Below are 18,194 nucleotides of genomic sequence, written 5' to 3'. Positions count from 1 at the left end.
TCTTTGGAATCCACTGCAGACATATCGAAAGTACTAGTGGAAATACCGCAATGCATGATCATGGTAGGGATTGAATGGATCGGTCAATTCGGACCAGAATAACAGAACTTTAATGATAGTGTAATCAGCTAACTAGCCTAGTGTTGCACTGTTCTGAAATCAGTTACATACAGCGTGCCATATTGAAACTTTTGTATCATATTTCGATGTCATCCGGATGTTCCAATTGGATGTTATTGCTAGACATTTTCGTTGGTGGTAAAATTAGAGCCTGAGTGTTTTTATTCATAGTGTGTTGAAGTGCGTAGGCGGAGCGATCACTAGTTTCCTACAATATAATGCAATTTCTCTGCTCCGTACTCAGTTGTTTCCCTTAGATGTGGTCCCGATATTTTTAGTTTGTTGATTTTGGAAGTACCTACCTAACTGAAATCGGAAGGTTTTCTCCAGTTTGAATCTATATTATAATAATAATAATAATAAAAAAAAACTGCAAAAAGGTGTCAAATTACATTCCACAATTAGAACCTAGACAAGTGTGCGGTTGGCATACTTGGAAATGTAACTTTTCTTATTGTTGCGAAAAGTTCTGTAAATATTTCGAATTTTTGTCAAATTGAGATGGAGGAATTTGAACGATCGTCAGTTATTCAGTAAAGCTTTTTTGCAATCCTTGGAATGTACCAAATAAGAACTTTCAATTTGTTACATGCGTCGCCCTTTCAAGGTTTTCCGATTTGAGGTATTATTCATGTAGACAATAAAATACATCCAAAGTAAGACTACTATTAATAATCCGCACATATTCTCTTTATTTTTACATTGACAATATTAAAAAAAATTTAGTGTATTTTAAATGAAATACAGAATGAGACTAAAAGTGAATTTTAATTTTGGGCAAGATTAAACTGTACTGAAGTAGTTTCAAATTGTTAAACAGCTTAAAACGGGAAGTAGAACTTTTATTTCATTGATATTCAATGTTACTTATCGCAACCGAAACCTTTCAAAATTCCAACTTAGTGTTTATCCACTTAGTTTTGATCTAAATGAATTTGAATAGTTTCTTTGAAGCATTAAGGGTATATTGGATGGGGATCTAGAGTTTAATAGCGTCTATATTTCTACTCTTGTGAATTTTAATTGACTAAAAAAAAAAAAAAAAAAGAGCCATGTAGTATCTGCTGTATAACTTAAGTACAATATATGCTTATGAAAATAATTCAGGTATAAAGTATTAAAACTCGGAGTGTAGCTTCTTAGGAGTCATTACCGAAGGAGATGCTCTGTAAACCTAATGACACTATTCCGCTCTTACTATTTTGGGCCTACTTACTAATGTGTACGACCCACATACAAATTCTCTATTGTTCGAAACAAATACTCGCTGTTTTCACTTAGCTTTAGCAATGTTGATACTTATAAAGAATCTTATATTGTATCTCTGAAACGTGATATCGTAGAATTAAATATGAAAACTCATGTAAACTTAACACTTCCTACCATTCAGCTGCCGAACATCTGCAAAATTCTATATAAATTAAGTAGTTTTCAGGACCTTTCGTATAGTTTAAAAAAGTTATGGCTGCGCACAACTCAATTTCTGACTTATAAGATCTGGAAACAGCTTGGTACTTCAATGTAATATAAGTGAATTGTGTAATTCGTATCTGGACATAACAATTCAGAGGCATATTAGAGACATGAAGAAATAGCCTCTCAGGATTCGAGGAACCTAGATTACACTTCACATTCGGTAGAAAGGTACTATACAAAACTCGGAGAAATACTGGAAGCATTCAACATTAAAATCATTTAAATATTGAAAAATGCAAAGGACCCCGGTCAGAGCTTATGGAAATCCGGCTTCCGTTAAATTGGCTGGTATTCCAGTATGTTGTGTATTTTGGTCCCCTGATGAAGTCTCAATGGGCACGAAGCCCAAAAACCACAAGTTTGAGATCTGCTGATTATAGTAACTTTAAGGTATACGCTCCCATGTAAACTGATAATAATTAGGTCTACATTTTATGAAGTATGAACGAATCCACTAGGATATACTGGTGTTTTGGGAGTGGCGGATTCCGAATCAGAGGTCTGTTAATTTCCACGTCAAATCAAGAGATAACGTTGCAAAAATCTGAACAGAAAGTACATAAATGTTTTTCGAGGCGGTGAATGCAAGTGTCATTTCTCGACCCGACAACGTCATTTCGACGTCATTGCAGGGTTATTTCAAGGTCAAATTGAAAATTAAAATGAAATGAAATTTGCTTTTAAGTAGCACGATTATGCCGGCTGGGCTAAAGGAGACTATGGCGAGAAATTAATGAAACGGGAGAACCCCGAAAAAAATCCACGAACAGTTTGTCCAGCACAAAGCCCACTTGGCGCGAGCTGGGATTGAACCCGGGGCCCCATGGATCAAAAATGAACGCTCTACTGCTGAGCCACCGTGCCCCCAAGGACAAATTGAAAAACCGTAGGAAAAATCTGAAGAAAATCATAATTGCTTTTTAGGGTAGTGGATTCCGAATCTGAAGTCAGTGTTAATCGAATTTACCGTTAACAATGTTTAGTTTGTCATTTGCAGTGTCTTTTTCTATAAAGATTTGTTCTACTTCTCACATCTCAACATTCTACCTTTAGGACACGAAGTAACTATTTATAGATACCTTGCAGTTTGCCCACTAAACCTAATTGTTTTTTTTTTTTTTTCTGGGTATCAAATATATGCACTTGCATTTGTTTTATTCCGGAGACATACTAGGTAACTGCTGAATGCAAAAATTGTTAGTTTTTTAAGTGAACGAACGTGACTATTTGTCATACAAGCTCTTTAAAACGCATTTAAATTTTTAAAGTGCGCAGTTTAGTTCTCAGGTTTAACACAATAAGTTGTGAAAGAAAATATAATCAGGAGACTTTTCCCTTCCAATCTTGGTGCCAGGAACGTAATTGGGAATAGTGGGTGTGGGGGAAGAGGTCTTAACCTGGCTGAGAGATTTCTGCACGTGGTAACAACATAGTGATAAGTTTGTTTTGGTTTCTGGGCTCCTACAGCCTTTGTAAGACGTAGATCGCTGTTCCTCTTTTCATATGTTAGTCTGAACTGAACGCGTTTTATCCTGCATACGAATTTTAATTTAATATACAGTAGAATCTACCTTTACGGACCCTAAAATTTGAAAATTTGTTACCGTTGGTTTTACTTGTGAGACTTTGGTGTTGCGTATATTAGTAGAAATGGCATTGAGAGATGTTCTCGGTCCAGAAGACATTCGAGGCGAGTTGGAAGCAATGGACACAGATTCGGAGTGGGATGAAGAACAAATTGAATTTCCTTCCTCAGACACAGACGAATTTAATTTTAATGACTTTGATGATTCTCCCACCCCCCTAATCCTTGATTAGTGATCGGGCGCAAACCATACTAATTATGAAACTTCTATGTATTCTCCGTAGAATGCTTCAACTTCTGTGAGTCCACTGCTATTAGAGCCTGAGCTATGATCATTTGAAAATAACCCTGCATTTTGTAATTTTTGTCCTAATCAGTGGCGTAGTTACATTATAATTTTGAGGAATTTCCTAATTATGCTGTATGTATCTTGTTAACACTGCTGTTATGTTATTGAGAATATATCAAAGAACATTTTGATGCGCATTTTATACGCATCGTCAATTTCTAGAGCGGCAGAAGGGGGACGGAACTCAAAATTTTTGTTAAAAAAGTTGTGAAAATTGTTTTCCCCCACCCCGTAATCCTAGATTAGAGTGGTCGGGGGGTAAACCATACTAATTATGAAACTTTCACGTATTTTCTGTATAATGCTTCAACTTTCGTGAGGTTACGACTATTGTGGCCTGATCCACAGCCATTTGAAAATAACCCTACATTTTGTTCAAAATTGGCGCCGTATCCCAGGCTTTATTTTTTTAAAAGGCTCCGTAATTAAAAGGTTAAACTTCAACCTCCGGTATTTCACCTTAATTTCCATCCTTGTTCACATTGTGATTACCAGCATGTTGTATGTATTCCAATAGAGCTCGACTAGGTATTTGATTTTTGATGTGAAGCCTGCCCTAAAAACGATAGGACACTGCTACATGTGCACAACCACCTAACATCTTATCACCCTACTTAAGTGTAATAATACCCTATATCGGACAATCTACTTCCATGGTCAATTCATTTTTTTCCAGCTACCCTAAAACTGAAGGTTTTCGAATCTTTCCGACGGTTTTTGAACTTTGACCTTGAAACTACCCTGAAATGACCTTGACATTACCTTTTCGTATCAAGAAAATGACATAATTGCATCCAGCGACTCGAAAAACATGTAATTTTTCAGGTTTCAATTACGATCCCTCGATTTGACCTTCAACCTGACGTAGAGGTTAACAGACCTCGAATTTGGAATCAGATACCCTAAAAACTCGAGTATACCCTGGTGGACTTGTTCATACTTCATAGATAAAATGTCGACCTAATTATTTTTCAGTTTACGTGGGAGCGTATGCCCTTAAGTGACGATGATAATCAGCGGATATATCAAGAACATGGGGTTTTCGAGCTTCGTGCCCATTGATACTTTGAATCAGGGGACAGAAATACACAACATACTGCAATACTAGCAAATTTAACGGAAAGAGCATTTCCATAAGCTCTGAGCGAGGTCCTTTTTTATTTGCCTGTTTTGCATACAAATGAGTATTCTCGAGTACGCATACAGTTGTCAAAATTTCAAAATTACAAAATAATTACATATATGCTATAAAACTTACAAATAGAGTAATACATACATAACTGACTTATAAGCTTACACATTCATAATCTAATTAAAATATATATTATATTTTATATATATATTAAAATTTATATTATATTTTATATATATATAATATATATTAAAATATAAATTTATTCAAAAAAACTAATTTACCGAGTAGTAACATTTATCTACTAAGAACTCGTGAAGATCAGATTTAAACATAGAATATGATTTGTTTTGCTTTAGAAAATCAGGTAACTTATTAAATTTTTGTACAGTTAATACATACGCTTTCTTGAAAAAACGAGAAATTTTGGGGGATAACATGCAAATTATTAACGAATCGAGTATTATGGACGTTAGTTTTCAATAAATGTTTGTTACGGTAAACAAGATAATTTTATAGATACACACAAGGTAATAGTAATATTTTTTGTCCTCGAAAGATGGGCTTGCAAGAAGACTTTGGTGACAATCCAAACACAACCCTTAGTGCTTTCTTTTGTAAGCGAAACGTGCTAATACATTCAGTAGAATAACCCAAAAAAATACCGTAAGTTATTAAAGAATGGAATTTTGCATAGTACACCGAAACTAAAGCCTGTTGTGACATTACCTCTTAGTCTACAGAGGCCGAAACAATATTACTTAATTCTGAGTTGAGAAATATGCTCATTCCAAGTTTCGAACTAATGGTGACAGCAAGAAATTTAGTTGAAATAGAAAAGTCTACTTTTTTATTTACCATTACGTAAGGAATAAATTTATTTTGAAGAGGATAATAAAAATTTAGCAAGGAAGTTTATCATTGTGTAAAACTAATTTATTGCTACTTAACTAGTTACTTAATCGTGAAAACGCAGTGTTTAGATTATATTCAATATCATGTCGTGAGTTACCTGTAATAATTGGTGTCATCAGCAAATAAAACACATTAGGCAACATTTCATGTGTCAGATCATTGATGTAAATAAGAGCAATGGACCAAGCACTGATCCTTGAGGTACACCAGTTAGTATTGTACAATCAGCGGCAGAAACCTGCAACATGAGCATATAAGTTTATTGTGAAATGACGAAGTCTTTTCCTCCAAAATAAGTGTGCACGGGAGGAGGCCGAGGTTTATCCTGGCGTTTATCCTATCCACTTAGACGTTATGTTCATTCCCTGTGCTGTTAGTAGTTTTGCAATAAACTTACATCCTCATGTTGCAGGTTTTTTGCCGCGGATTGTACCTTTTATAACTACTAAACATGCGTATTGCCATTATTTTCGTTCGTAATTTGAACTATCTAATACCTGTCCTTCAAGTAAGACTCGATCCATTTATTGGCAGTTCCTCTTATACCATAAAAGCATTTTTTTTTTAAGAGATCATGATTTACAGTGTCAAATACTTTAGTAAGATCAACAGTCCAATTGCCCATTTTATTTATTGCCTGCATAACAGTACTAAGAAAATCGAAAATTGCAGAATCAGATTTCCCAGTTAAAAACCAATGTTGTGATGTTAGATTATTGGAATGTAAGTAATTCCTTATTCTATTTGACATTAGTCTCAAATTTTTGAAAATACAGACAAAACTGAGATAGTGCGATAATTCTTAATATTGTAATGACTGCCTTTTTTGAACAAGGGAATCACTTTAGCCACTTTTAACCGTTGTGGGGAAAATGCCTGATTGAAGGGAAAAAAACATTACACGAGTCAGGTGGGGAGCAATTATCGAAGCAGATTGTTTTATAATAGTGGGCGGTACTTCATCAAGACCTGCAGAACTGCTATTTGTCATCTTTCTTATAATTGCTAATATTTCATCAATAGTTAGAGGTTACAAAAATACTTTTGGATAAGAAGGCATATTTGAAGAACCACTTGTACCAGCTTGGTGGGATAGAGTACCAAGAGCTGCCTGAGAAGTTATAAAATAATTATGAAATTTGCAATTTCAGCAGGGTTTGTAATTCATTTTGTCAAAAAATGACGTGATTCAAATTAGCAATATCACCTTTCTTTGAATGTACCGACTGGTGAATAATATTCCACATAGTTTTAATTTTATTTCTAGAATTATTAATCTTAATTCTTAATCGTAATTAATGCTTACGCATAGTAGTACAGATGGTGATCAGAAAAATGGAAACACCTGTAGTTGGCAACACGTCAGATGTATGGGTTGGCAGTGGTGCCGTGGCGCCCGCAGCGCCGGACCGCTGGTGGTGTTAGGTCGGTCTCCATACTACGTCAGGCGCAGTGGAACAGCAGTCCAGTGGCTGCAGCAGACGGAGGCAGTGTAAAATGGAGACCTTTTCAAAGAGGGCAAATTGTTGGTGTGCGGTTATTTGGAGTGAGTGACGACAGTGGCTACTGTGTTAGGTGTGTCGCGTGGGACAGTGTCGAAGGTGATGACTGCCTACACAACACACGGGAAAACCACATCGGGGAAGCGGAACAGTGGGCGGAAGAAAATTGAGTGACAGGTCACGCCGGGTATTAAAGCGCATTGTCACGCAGAACCGTCGTGCCACTGCGGAGCAAGTGACGGAGGAACTCAAACAGCACCTCCCCCACCCTGTTTCGACAATCAGTCTGCCGCGAATTACATGACATGGACTTACGGGGTCGTGTTGCACGGGCCAAACCGCTCATCAGGGACCATAACGCTTTCACACGCCGCAAATGATGCCGCGACAATGCAACTTGGACCGTTGAGGACTGGAAACGTGATATGATCGGATGAGTCATCCTTCACCCTATTCCCAACCACGGACCGTGTTTGTGTGGAGAACTCCCAAAGAAGCTTATGATCTGCAGTGTCTCCGCCCAACTATGAAACATAGCGGTGGCTCGGTGATGCTGTGGGCCGCCATATCATGGTTTTCATTGGGTCCTGTGGTCACACTTAGCGGACAAATCACTGCCAACGATTATGTCGCAATTTTAGGAGACCACCTGCATCCTAAGGTCCGGATGTTGTTCCCGGACAATGACGCCATCTTCCAGGATGATAATGCACCCATTCAGAGCTGGCGTTGTTGCTGCGTGGTTTGAGGAACATCGGGATGAATTTCAACACCTCCCCTGGCCCGCCCAATCCCCAAATCGCAACATAATTGAACATCTGTGGTCCGTCTTGGAAACACGACTCCGGCGACGATTTCCACCTCCATCCTCTCACAGAACTAACAGATGCCCTGCACGAGGAATGGTGTAAAATTCCACTTGCTACCATTCACGACCTCTATGCCTCCATCCCACGTCGCATCAAGGCTGTTCTGAAGGCGAAAGGTGGCCCGACACCATATTAATCTGGTAAGTTGCAATTTTGTTCAGGTGTTTACATTTTTCTGATCACCATCTGTAAGTTCATTTTTTTAGAATTTAACCAAAGATCTGCACACCATATTTCTGAAGCTTGTATAGCAGGTTAAGGTCTACCATCAGTCTGATCCAGATCAGATGAGTTCACTTGTGCTCATACCATATAATTTAGTGTAATTTTTAATTTTTCAGGGAAAAAATTAAAATGATTAACTTAAAAATTCGTAGTGGTATACCACTTAGTAAATATACCTACGTCCAAAACTTAAGGGACTGTACGGACAAATGACTATCATGAACAGTTGGCACAAAAATAGTTGCTCCCCGAAGCTTGTAACAGAGACGTGGGGACAACTCTTGCAATGACACAGGAACACTAATACACTTACGTCTGTAGGTGGTCACAATCTATTGATAGTTAAAAGTAAGTTTTTTGTTGGCAGCAGAAATGTTTAATGCGGGGTGTAGTTACCGCAATCAGTTATGCAGGCTTCACAGCATGCGTTCATACTACAAATATCAAGCAGCTTCCCTTGTAAAGCATCCCAGTCTTGCACGAACACCCTGTGGAGTTCAGCACTTCCCGTGGTGGTGTTGCAATCCGTTGTTCGAGGATCTCATGCATGTGCTCAATGGGATTGAGGTCCGATTGAGGCTGACCACTCAGGACGCGTGAAGTTTTCAATCTCCAGGTTCATCTGTGCCCTGTGGGCATGCATTATCCATAAACCTAGAGGTGCATCACAAGACAAAGGATGACATTCTTGTAGTTCTCAGCAGTTTGTCTACTGCTGGGACAAATGAAGGGTATCCCTTAACATGCCACCCTATACCATGAAATAAAGACCATCACTTCCAACTTTTCGGTGGTGGTAACTTGTACAATCCGCGGCAAAAAACCTGCAACATGAGGATGTAAGTTCATTCTGAAACTACGCTAACAGCACAGGGAATAAACATAAGTCTAAGTGGAACGAATCACGCCAGGATAAACCTCGGCCTCCTCCCGTGCATACTTATTTTGTAGCAAAAGACTTCATTTCACAAACTTATATGCTCATGTTGCAGGTTTTTTTGCCGCGGATTGTACCTGGTGCCCTTAGAATCACTCCAAACTGAATCGTGACTTGTCACTGAAGAGTACACTACACTACACTGTTTTGGAATCCACTCATTGTAAACGTGCGTGACGCTACTGTTGTGAAAGGAATGCACATGGCAGATTGGCGTGCATAAAATGTGAATTCGTGTTACCACAGTTATATGGTTTTAAGGTACGTGAATCTCAGAAGTAGCTGCAGTCGCGAGCTAGTAATGTACCTGCTGCGCTTATTGGTCTTCGTCAGACATTTCAAGACTAGATAACTATCCTCACAAGGCGTGGTTTCACGTCGACTACCTCCATCATACTACCTTTGAATATTTTCACCAGCCAAGAAACCGTCGTAACACAATTTTCGAGGTACATTGGTCTCCAACTACACCCTGGGGACTTCGCCCCCATTCCTAATCTACCGATCCGACCGTGTTACATTATTCACTTGCGTTGTTCTAGTTCAGACTTATCTTCACTGCATATTCCGGAGGGGGAAAAAATGATTAAATGTTTCTCCCCCTACGGACGTTCTGAGTTATCGTAGTCGGAGAACACCTGCGTCACTGACGGGACGGTACCTACGTCATTTGTCAGGCTTGCCAGTCTGTTTTGGCATTTACAGAATAAACATGACAAAAGTTACTTGTAGATTTTTTTATACGCACGAGTGTATATTAAAACTCAAATTTATATAGATTTTTGCATTGTCACTTGTTTGGAAGAATTTTACTTGTCCCTACTAGTAATTGGGCGGTGTTATGCAACAACCAGTCAACCCACAAAATTAAAAAAATAACCCTGCTGGAGGGTTCGAACATGTAAGGAGCATACTAAAAAATTCTGGTAACGCATTTGCGATCGGTCTGCCATCTATGAAGTCAACCCACATACGGTAATATCTTATGGGGTCGAGAAACCTATAACTGCGATTTCCCTAAAACTGACTCGTTGTGGGTTGAATGGTTGTTGCATAACACCGTCCAATTGAGCATACCTCTGAAATATATTTGAAAACTTGAATGTCAGAGGCTACTCAAATTGTAACGATAGCTATAACAATATTAATAGTAAACTGAATGTAGAGGTTAAGATTAGTTTTAGAGAACAGTTTGCTAACTTCCTCTCGACCAAATTGCTATAAGCTAATGTTACTAAAGGATTGATAGTTCAACCATCCAAACATGGTTTCCTATGTGCCCTTAGTTGAGATAAACCTTCATTTTTTCCCTGTACAAAAGTGTTCCACAAGGTAGACCTTTCCTACTTAAGAACGAACTAAGTTAATGATAAATGTAAATATTTATGAAGTCGTGAGATTCTCCTAAATTCATCGCTAAGATTAAAATTAGAATTCATTAACTGATAATTCTAAATGAATAAGTGTAGTGGACAGATTATTTACTATAGTTTCTATTAAATGCAAATTCATTTTTTTTTCTAGGGCGATACTTCTGGAGATTACAAGAAATTGCTGCTGGCTTTGGTGTCTTAATTGTGTAAAATCTGATAGTTCTTTTTAGAACAGTTTTTATCTGAACTTGTTTTGTAAGCCAAATTTTGAGGCTATAAAAGTTATCTGAAGTTATTTAATGTCTAAAATATAAATATTAAGATTTTCTATATATGTAGTATTTTGTATTTGTATTTTTTTAAAGTTTAAAGCTTGTAACTAGTTAGCAGGCTGAATTATTTCCAAGAATTGATACATAAAGTACTTGATTCTGATAGTTCAAAAACTTCCCTTTGTAATTGACCTGTTAAACCTTTCTTAGAGGGGCTAATGTCCGTCCGATGTTACTTGTTTGTAAATGTTGTAGTTTGGTGTAAACGAAACATTGCCAATTTTAGATAATTTTGAACTTTGTTTATACCTAATATTAAATTTGATTAGTTTTGGATACAGATTCTGAAGTCTTGAAACTAGTTCATTTTACAAAACTTAGTAATTAATGCTAACTTGTAAAAATAAAAACGTGATTTTTGTTAGATCTGTATGTTTTTTCTTGAATCTCAGTTCATCTGTACTTCGCACATATTTTGTTATTGCTTTAACACTTCACTTGTTGTATTGATACATTGCGAATCATTTATAAACTCCTATCAGTATTACACTTGTAGGTAAAATACTTGATTTTTTTTTTTATTTTCATCTACATATATAGTTAGTTCTTGTTGGATACTGTACTAGATTTTACTGTATAGGTTAGTTCTTTCCAGTGTTGTGTAGACTAAAGCTCGAAACTGTATTTGTTGCCGATGTGTCAATAATTGTACATGAAGTATGTCAACTTTATAATCTGAAATGCTTTAATTACAAATGCTTTATTCCCGTATGTTCTTCCAAAAGTGGTAAATTAAAATTGACTGGCTCTGCTGGTTAGTTTGTAGGGAGTGAATTTAACAAGGTTGTTTGAACTTGGAGTTTTTACGTTCTCTTCCTAAAATGTCTTTCAAATGTTTAAAATTGCAACTGTCGCATATTTAAAATCTCATTTTGTAAGAATTTTCTGACAAATGGTGCCAATTTTTGTAGAATTACTTGAATCTCCAGTGTAGCAAACTTGTAAGTCTATTTTTGTAACTACATAGCACGAAATAAAAACATGGTGTTATATTCTTTCAGGCAGTATTTTTATTAAAATTGCTGCTCAGTAGTTAATCTCCTTTTTTTTAAAAAAAAAAAAAAAAAAAAAAAAAAGTCTCACGGGACTTCGCTAAATATCTAATCGGAATTTGTTAGGAACTGATTCGTATCACTAATCCAGAGCTAAATATTTTAATAGCCTGTGTAGGTTTTAAGCCTTACACTGAAGTTGAACAAAGCACTTCTCTTGTACACTAAGTCAGGAAATTTTTCTTTCCCCTGAATATTGTCAGAATTCCTTGAGTCATGCACTGCATTCCCACTTATTTTGGACTACATTACAAACTTCTTGGTATTAGTCATTACCTATTAGTAACTCTACACCACCACGTATTCATCTACTTGTAATGATTCCTCTTTAGCTGGTACAGGAATAGCCTATCATGACGTAAATTTCATTTTCCATGGCTTAATTCGTTGGTTGCTCTATAGGAAAGTCTAAATTTTTCACATCTTTTAAGGTACCAGAGAACTCGGGATGACTTATTAAAAAAAATATATATATTGGATGTCGGCCCATTAGATTCTTCGTTCAATCACTGGAGTAGCGTGCTTATATATAGTGTTCATTCAATTGCACTGTTTAGTTTCAGGTGGAAGAGCATAATACAGCCACAGCTTATGAAATGAGTAAGGAACTGAGTAACGAGCCGGAACTTTAAATGGCGACTATCGACAACTGCTGCTGAGTTTAACTCGGGATCACAGTCGTGCTACCTGAAGTACCGCGATTGCTTCGAAAATTGGTAATTTTAGATCGTGTCTTTTCCACATTTCACAAATGTTTGAGATACCTTGTTCTCAGGACTCTACTTTTCGCTTTTATAAAACAAAAATTAACGAAATACACCACAGATGTTACAAAAGATGTAATGTGCCTAACTTATCACCATTTAGTCCCAAACTATTACAAATTTAGTTTTGACGTTTTCTTTACATGAAATATTAGAATGCAACTCAACTGAATTTTAAGCTCCTACCAGCTTTTTAAGGTGGCCAGTGCCTAATTTTGACAGGTTCTCCTTGTTTTGTTCCTTCCGTTCTTTTGATTCATCAAATCTTAAGACTAGCAGAAATGTATAAAATTCGGACATGAGAGCAGCAAGTGTTGGAGCAGTTTAATCTATTCATATTTCTGGAGTATTCGAGTGACTAGCTTTTACACTAATTATGAACAATATGAAAGAATAATCGACATTAGTAAGTGGATAGTCTCTCGATTAGATTTCGTGAAGTAAAAATTCTTTACAATTTCTCACTGCATTGTTCCAGGTCGAAGATGCGTTCGCTATGCTCAGACTGACCACTTTGATAAATATCCTTCAAATTCTCTGGAGATGGATTAAGTAATTCTTCGTCCAATCACATTCTTTCCTCCTCTTACCCATAATGACAAAAATTAGACTAGTTATGACAGTTCCTATGCTGTTGGTCGCGTCGTTAGAATTAATACTTGTATAAAAAGAGTATTTGGACGATCAGTCTGGCAGCTAGAAAAACATTGGAGGCCTTTTCTGAGCAAGCAATAAAATCGACCGTAGCTTCCTTACCCTATCAGTAAAAGCAAGAGTTTTTCGCAATGCGCGATAAAACTTAATTCGTCAGTATTAAGTAATTTTCAGTTTCTTTACGTTTTACGATGGTCTATGTATATTTTCATTAATTTCCGTTGCGCGATAAAACGCGAAATTTCTAACAATACGCGATATAATGCGAAATTTTAAAAATACTTTTCATTACTTTTAAAACGCTAGTTTTCTGCTGACGGAACGGTAGAACGTGGCATGAACTGTGCATTTTGGGTGATTAGGACACGACTATAGGGAACATGTTGCCAGTTAGCTATCACCATCGCAGATAGTGTTCCGAAGTGATGATTGAAGTTTGTTGTAAATGCACTTGCATATGTGTGGCTTCCAACAAGCAATGCCAATTGAGATTTTTTGTTTTAATTTGGACTGATAAGTGACAAATGTACAATGAAGGAGGAAAATGTAGAAACATGTAACATGCTTATGTTTAATGCTTAAATGTAACTCGTGCCTATGTGTTTTCAGAAGACAGCAAAACTTTCCTACTCATAGTAAGTTTAGTTACTGATTTTCCTCAGTTTGATTTGGGAAAAAAAAAAAAAAAATCTATAAATGAAATTGACATTGTCAAGTGAAATATTCAGTGTATTTTGTTTAAGTAGTTAATGGTTTATTTTTAAACTGATTTATGAATAAAAAAGAACAATTGTAAAAATGTCGGAATTCTTTTCCACAAGAGCTACAAAATGCGAAACTTTATTTGGAAAATGCGACAAAACGCGAAAATGTCAATTCTTAGTGCGAAAAACTCGTGCCCCTACCTATCAGTAGCACAAAGACTACAATGGAGGAGTGAGAGAATAATTTTAAAAATTTCAGTAAAGGAGATTAAGCTAAAAAGGTTAGATTTTCTGTAACAGCGCGGCTAATATGGAAAGCTATGGCGGCAGACGGTCGTGCTGAACGGATGAATCGGTTCATGAAAGGTGAAGGGAGAGTTCCCTGAAATTTCAAGATAACCACCCGTAGAAATTGAATTACACTTGGCGGAAGCTTAGATTGCATTAGATGTTTCAAAGCTTGCTACTTCACAAGGGAGTAAGAGTGGAGGGGAGAGGCGATGCCCAGCGAAGTTTTGTCTTATCCCCGGTGTAGTAATTTTTACGTGGCTCAATGGTCCGAATAGTGAGATAGATTGACCAAAGTATTTTTATATAATTAAAGAAATTACAGCATATAATACAAAATAACTTCAACCCACTAAACTAGTAAAATAAGTACTTTCAGTAAGTTCGAAGCATCTAAGTCTACAGCCTCACTAGTCTTCGGAAACACACTTTAGAGCTATTGGGCCCTATTCAGAATAGTTTTAACGTTCATATTAAGAGAGTGATTAATGCGTGATGCTAATTTTGTGATGTGTGATGGGTGAAATTAAGATAAAAGAATTTCGCACCTTGATTTCTGCTAATGTATACAATGTGTGCATTTTTATTTCTAGAGATCGGTTTTATAACGGGATATCAAGTTTGGAATGGAAGTCTTCACTTTGTATGATACATATTTGTGCGAGAAGCTGCTCTTTTTGAGCTTTTTTTAATTCATTTGATCTATAGGTTGACACACACACACACACACACACAAACTACTTTCAAATAGTTGCAATTTGTGGTCCAAATCTGAAATAATGGCGTGTCCACAATAATTTGTTTGGTAATAGTGTCTGATTTGGGTGGGGGATAATGAAATTGGAATTGGTAATTTCAGTTTATTGTGATGAAAATTAAAAATTGATTGTTAGTAACATGAAAAAGTAGTGTTTTTAGTTTCCACAGCTACAATTTAATTGATTGCTTCAATAGCAAAATATAATCATGAAATATTATTTCTATTTCGAAAATGGTTTACTGATTGAGGTAACGTAATTCGGAAATGCAAACCAAAACATCTGGTGAAGTATTATTTTGATTTTCCTAAAATCGTACTAATATGTTCATTTCTAGAAAAAGTGCAATGATCGAATCTAGCCTCAAATTCCTGGATGATAGAGTGAAGGATTTGGTCGTGAGGACGACAAAGTGTCCAGAAGAACTTAGTTAAGAGCTCAGAAACTTTATTTTTTCTGTCAGAATATAAAAAGATGTGAACAAGTCAACAGAAAAAAAGGGGGTATTAATCCATCAAGCCGCCACAGCTACAAACTACCTCTTAAAAATGCAAGTTTGTAATGAAGAAAATAATAAAATATGTCAGAAAGGAAGAGATATATGCATTACAAATTCAAGAAGGAAATGGGCTTACTAGTCGACAAACTAAAGCCAGAATTTGGTAACATCAATGATAACAACACCTCCAGACATTTGCTGCTAAACATTTGTGGCATTGACGTCGATGTAATCAGAAGATTTTAGAATTGTGCTAGAAGCTATATGTGGTGATCACAAAATAGCTGTAGAAAACATTCGCTCCTACGCTCTTGGGCGCGGCAAATATATTTTGTGGACGAGTGTCCCTTTATCTTATGCACCCAACTGTACACAAACAAGGTACTGACTCATTTGTCTATAATTGAACACGCGTTGATTCCAATAGAGTAGCCTGACGAAGAAGCCCAGGAAGTAAGAAAGAAAGAATAATTCAAAATTTACAGAAAACTATTTTCGCCAAAATATTCCCAGAACCAAAAACAAAGGAAGATATCCTGAATTTCATTACTTATTTCATCAGATCTAATGATTTCAAACTTGTGGAAAACTTCGAAGAAACAAGTTCTAACATTTGAAACAGAAGTAATTGAGATGAGATGTTACAAGAAGTCAATTCACCGGCTTTGGGAAGAGTTCGAGCTTCATATGATTAGAGGAGAGTAAGGTTTAAAATTATGTAAAATTCTGTTCAAAATGTTAACAATGAGATTAAAAGTGTCTACCCATGCAGGGGCGGATCCAGGGGGGGGGGGCGATCGGGGCGATCGCTCCCCCAGAACAGGAAACTTTCTTATTTTATATATATAAATACAATCCATCCCAAGCTTTGGAGCCCTTAAAAGTAGCAATATGATAACCCACCGCCCCCCCAGAAGTCGGTCCTGGATCCGCCCCTGTACCCATGTATATGGTGTTTTCATTACCATGTAAAAAGAAACGAGTCACAAACATAGTTTTTGTTAGAAATTCGTGCTTTTAGCCTCATTGCGGCATATGGTGCGTTTGTTCACCCACCACTCCTCACCCAAAAGCACTGTTTACTTTTTACATTTTTGTCCCCCTTTGCTAGATGTTTAGAATGTGCCAGTTTGCACTTGTACAGGAAAGTCACTCACAACTGTGGTTCTTCGTTGTGTACATCCGCATGACTCTTCAATACGTAATTCAGTGCTTCCTGACCTGACCGACTGGGCAGGGTTTTGAGAGCTTGAACCCATAGGGAAGGAATAGAAGTCTTTTTCATCGCGTTTCATCAGATCTCCAAAGCCCTTCGACCATAGAAAATTGAAATTTAGTACATTTTTTTGGAGTCCTTAGGCCTTGGACTATGGATAAGGCGGAATTTTGTGAAATTGAACACAATAAAAAGGAAAGGAGGATTAAAAGTTTTAGATTAAAAATTTTATTACTCATCAATTTTTGAAACCGTCTTACCTAGGAAGTTGTAACTTGGTTCAAATGTTCTCTTTATACCCTACGATATAAGAGAGATAGATATTAAGTTTGAGGAATTCTACTCCAAGGGATGGGTATAAGTTTAAAAGGAATGCAAAATATGAATATCTAATTCTTCGAGAACACTGACTGGCTACGAGATTTGGCTAACGGTAAGTTTTAAAACTAGTAAAAATCATTTAGCACTAAGTATTAGGGTTTTTTTTTTTTTTTTTGAGCTAAGAATTTCTATTATGACCTCAATTTTGCCAAAATATGAACTTAAAATACTATGGCCAATGTAACAATTTCCACTGCATAAGAGGATGTTTTCAATCTCGAATGTGTGATAGAGATTAACTTGGTGTCTTTATCAAAATTTATTTCCAGGCACCTATGGGAAAGCGAATTTCAAGGGATGGGTATTTTACCTACAGAATTACGTGGGATGAGTCCACTGTCATTTCAGGAAGCGGTAGACCAAAATGATTTGGTTTTGACGTAAATTATTTATGAAGACGATTCTATGATGAGTTTACTTCAGTAAAACCGAACTTGTATTAACAAGTATGCTGAAAGAATAATAATTACAGATACTCCATATATTCTTTCCATGTGAAGAGCGGAGTACTTCTGTGAGTTGAGTAAGAATTGCCAAGCTCGTAACACTAAATTCAAATATTCTCAATGTCCATAAGATATCGCCAGAGTAATCGAAATATCTCACACAACAATTTCATAATTTCATAACTGATCATACAGGCCACAGTAAAAGACTACATATTCATGAAATTGAATTAAGGTTAGTTTAAAGAGACAAGTTTTGCAAATAGATGTCACTACAGTATTCGTATATCTCTAGTGCATTTTTTATCTTTTACGAAAACTCATGATTTTCATTACAAATTTCTACCTACAGACTTCAAATTTTTAGAGAAGGAACTTCATAACCTATTAAAGGGAACAATCCGCGCCGTTTTTTTTAAAAAAAAATTTCATTGTTGCAATAGCTTGATGGTTGGAATGGATATATAAACCTTTAACAATGGAACTGTTTCAACAAAAGAACAGAAATTTACACAAAAGTCGAAAGAGGCTCTTGTGAAGGCATACGAAATGGTTGAGCGCTTGCCCTTCCCGCTGGTCTAGTGGCTTGTACGTGCGGCTTTGGTATAACGGGGTCC

The 18,194-nt window shown here is 36.5% G+C and overlaps 1 protein-coding gene across 1 annotated transcript in view; it reads left to right on the top strand.

The window, feature by feature from the left end:
- LOC145680662 (annexin B9-like) overlaps window positions 1–11,815 on the top strand; it is a 34,631-nt gene extending 22,816 nt beyond the window's left edge. Inside the window, exon 9 of the mRNA XM_081751444.1 lies at window positions 10,635–11,815. Coding sequence (XP_081607570.1) covers window positions 10,635–10,685 — 51 coding nt within the window. The 3' untranslated portion in view covers window positions 10,686–11,815. The remainder of the gene's footprint in view (window positions 1–10,634) is intronic.
- The last annotated feature ends 6,379 nt before the right edge of the window (window positions 11,816–18,194 follow it).

Source organism: Thermobia domestica, chromosome 3, assembly GCF_964235325.1.
Source record: "Thermobia domestica chromosome 3, izTheDome1.hap1.1, whole genome shotgun sequence".
In the NCBI taxonomy this organism is placed as follows: Eukaryota; Metazoa; Arthropoda; class Insecta; order Zygentoma; family Lepismatidae; genus Thermobia; species Thermobia domestica.
This window is presented reverse-complemented; position numbering and strand designations above follow the sequence as displayed.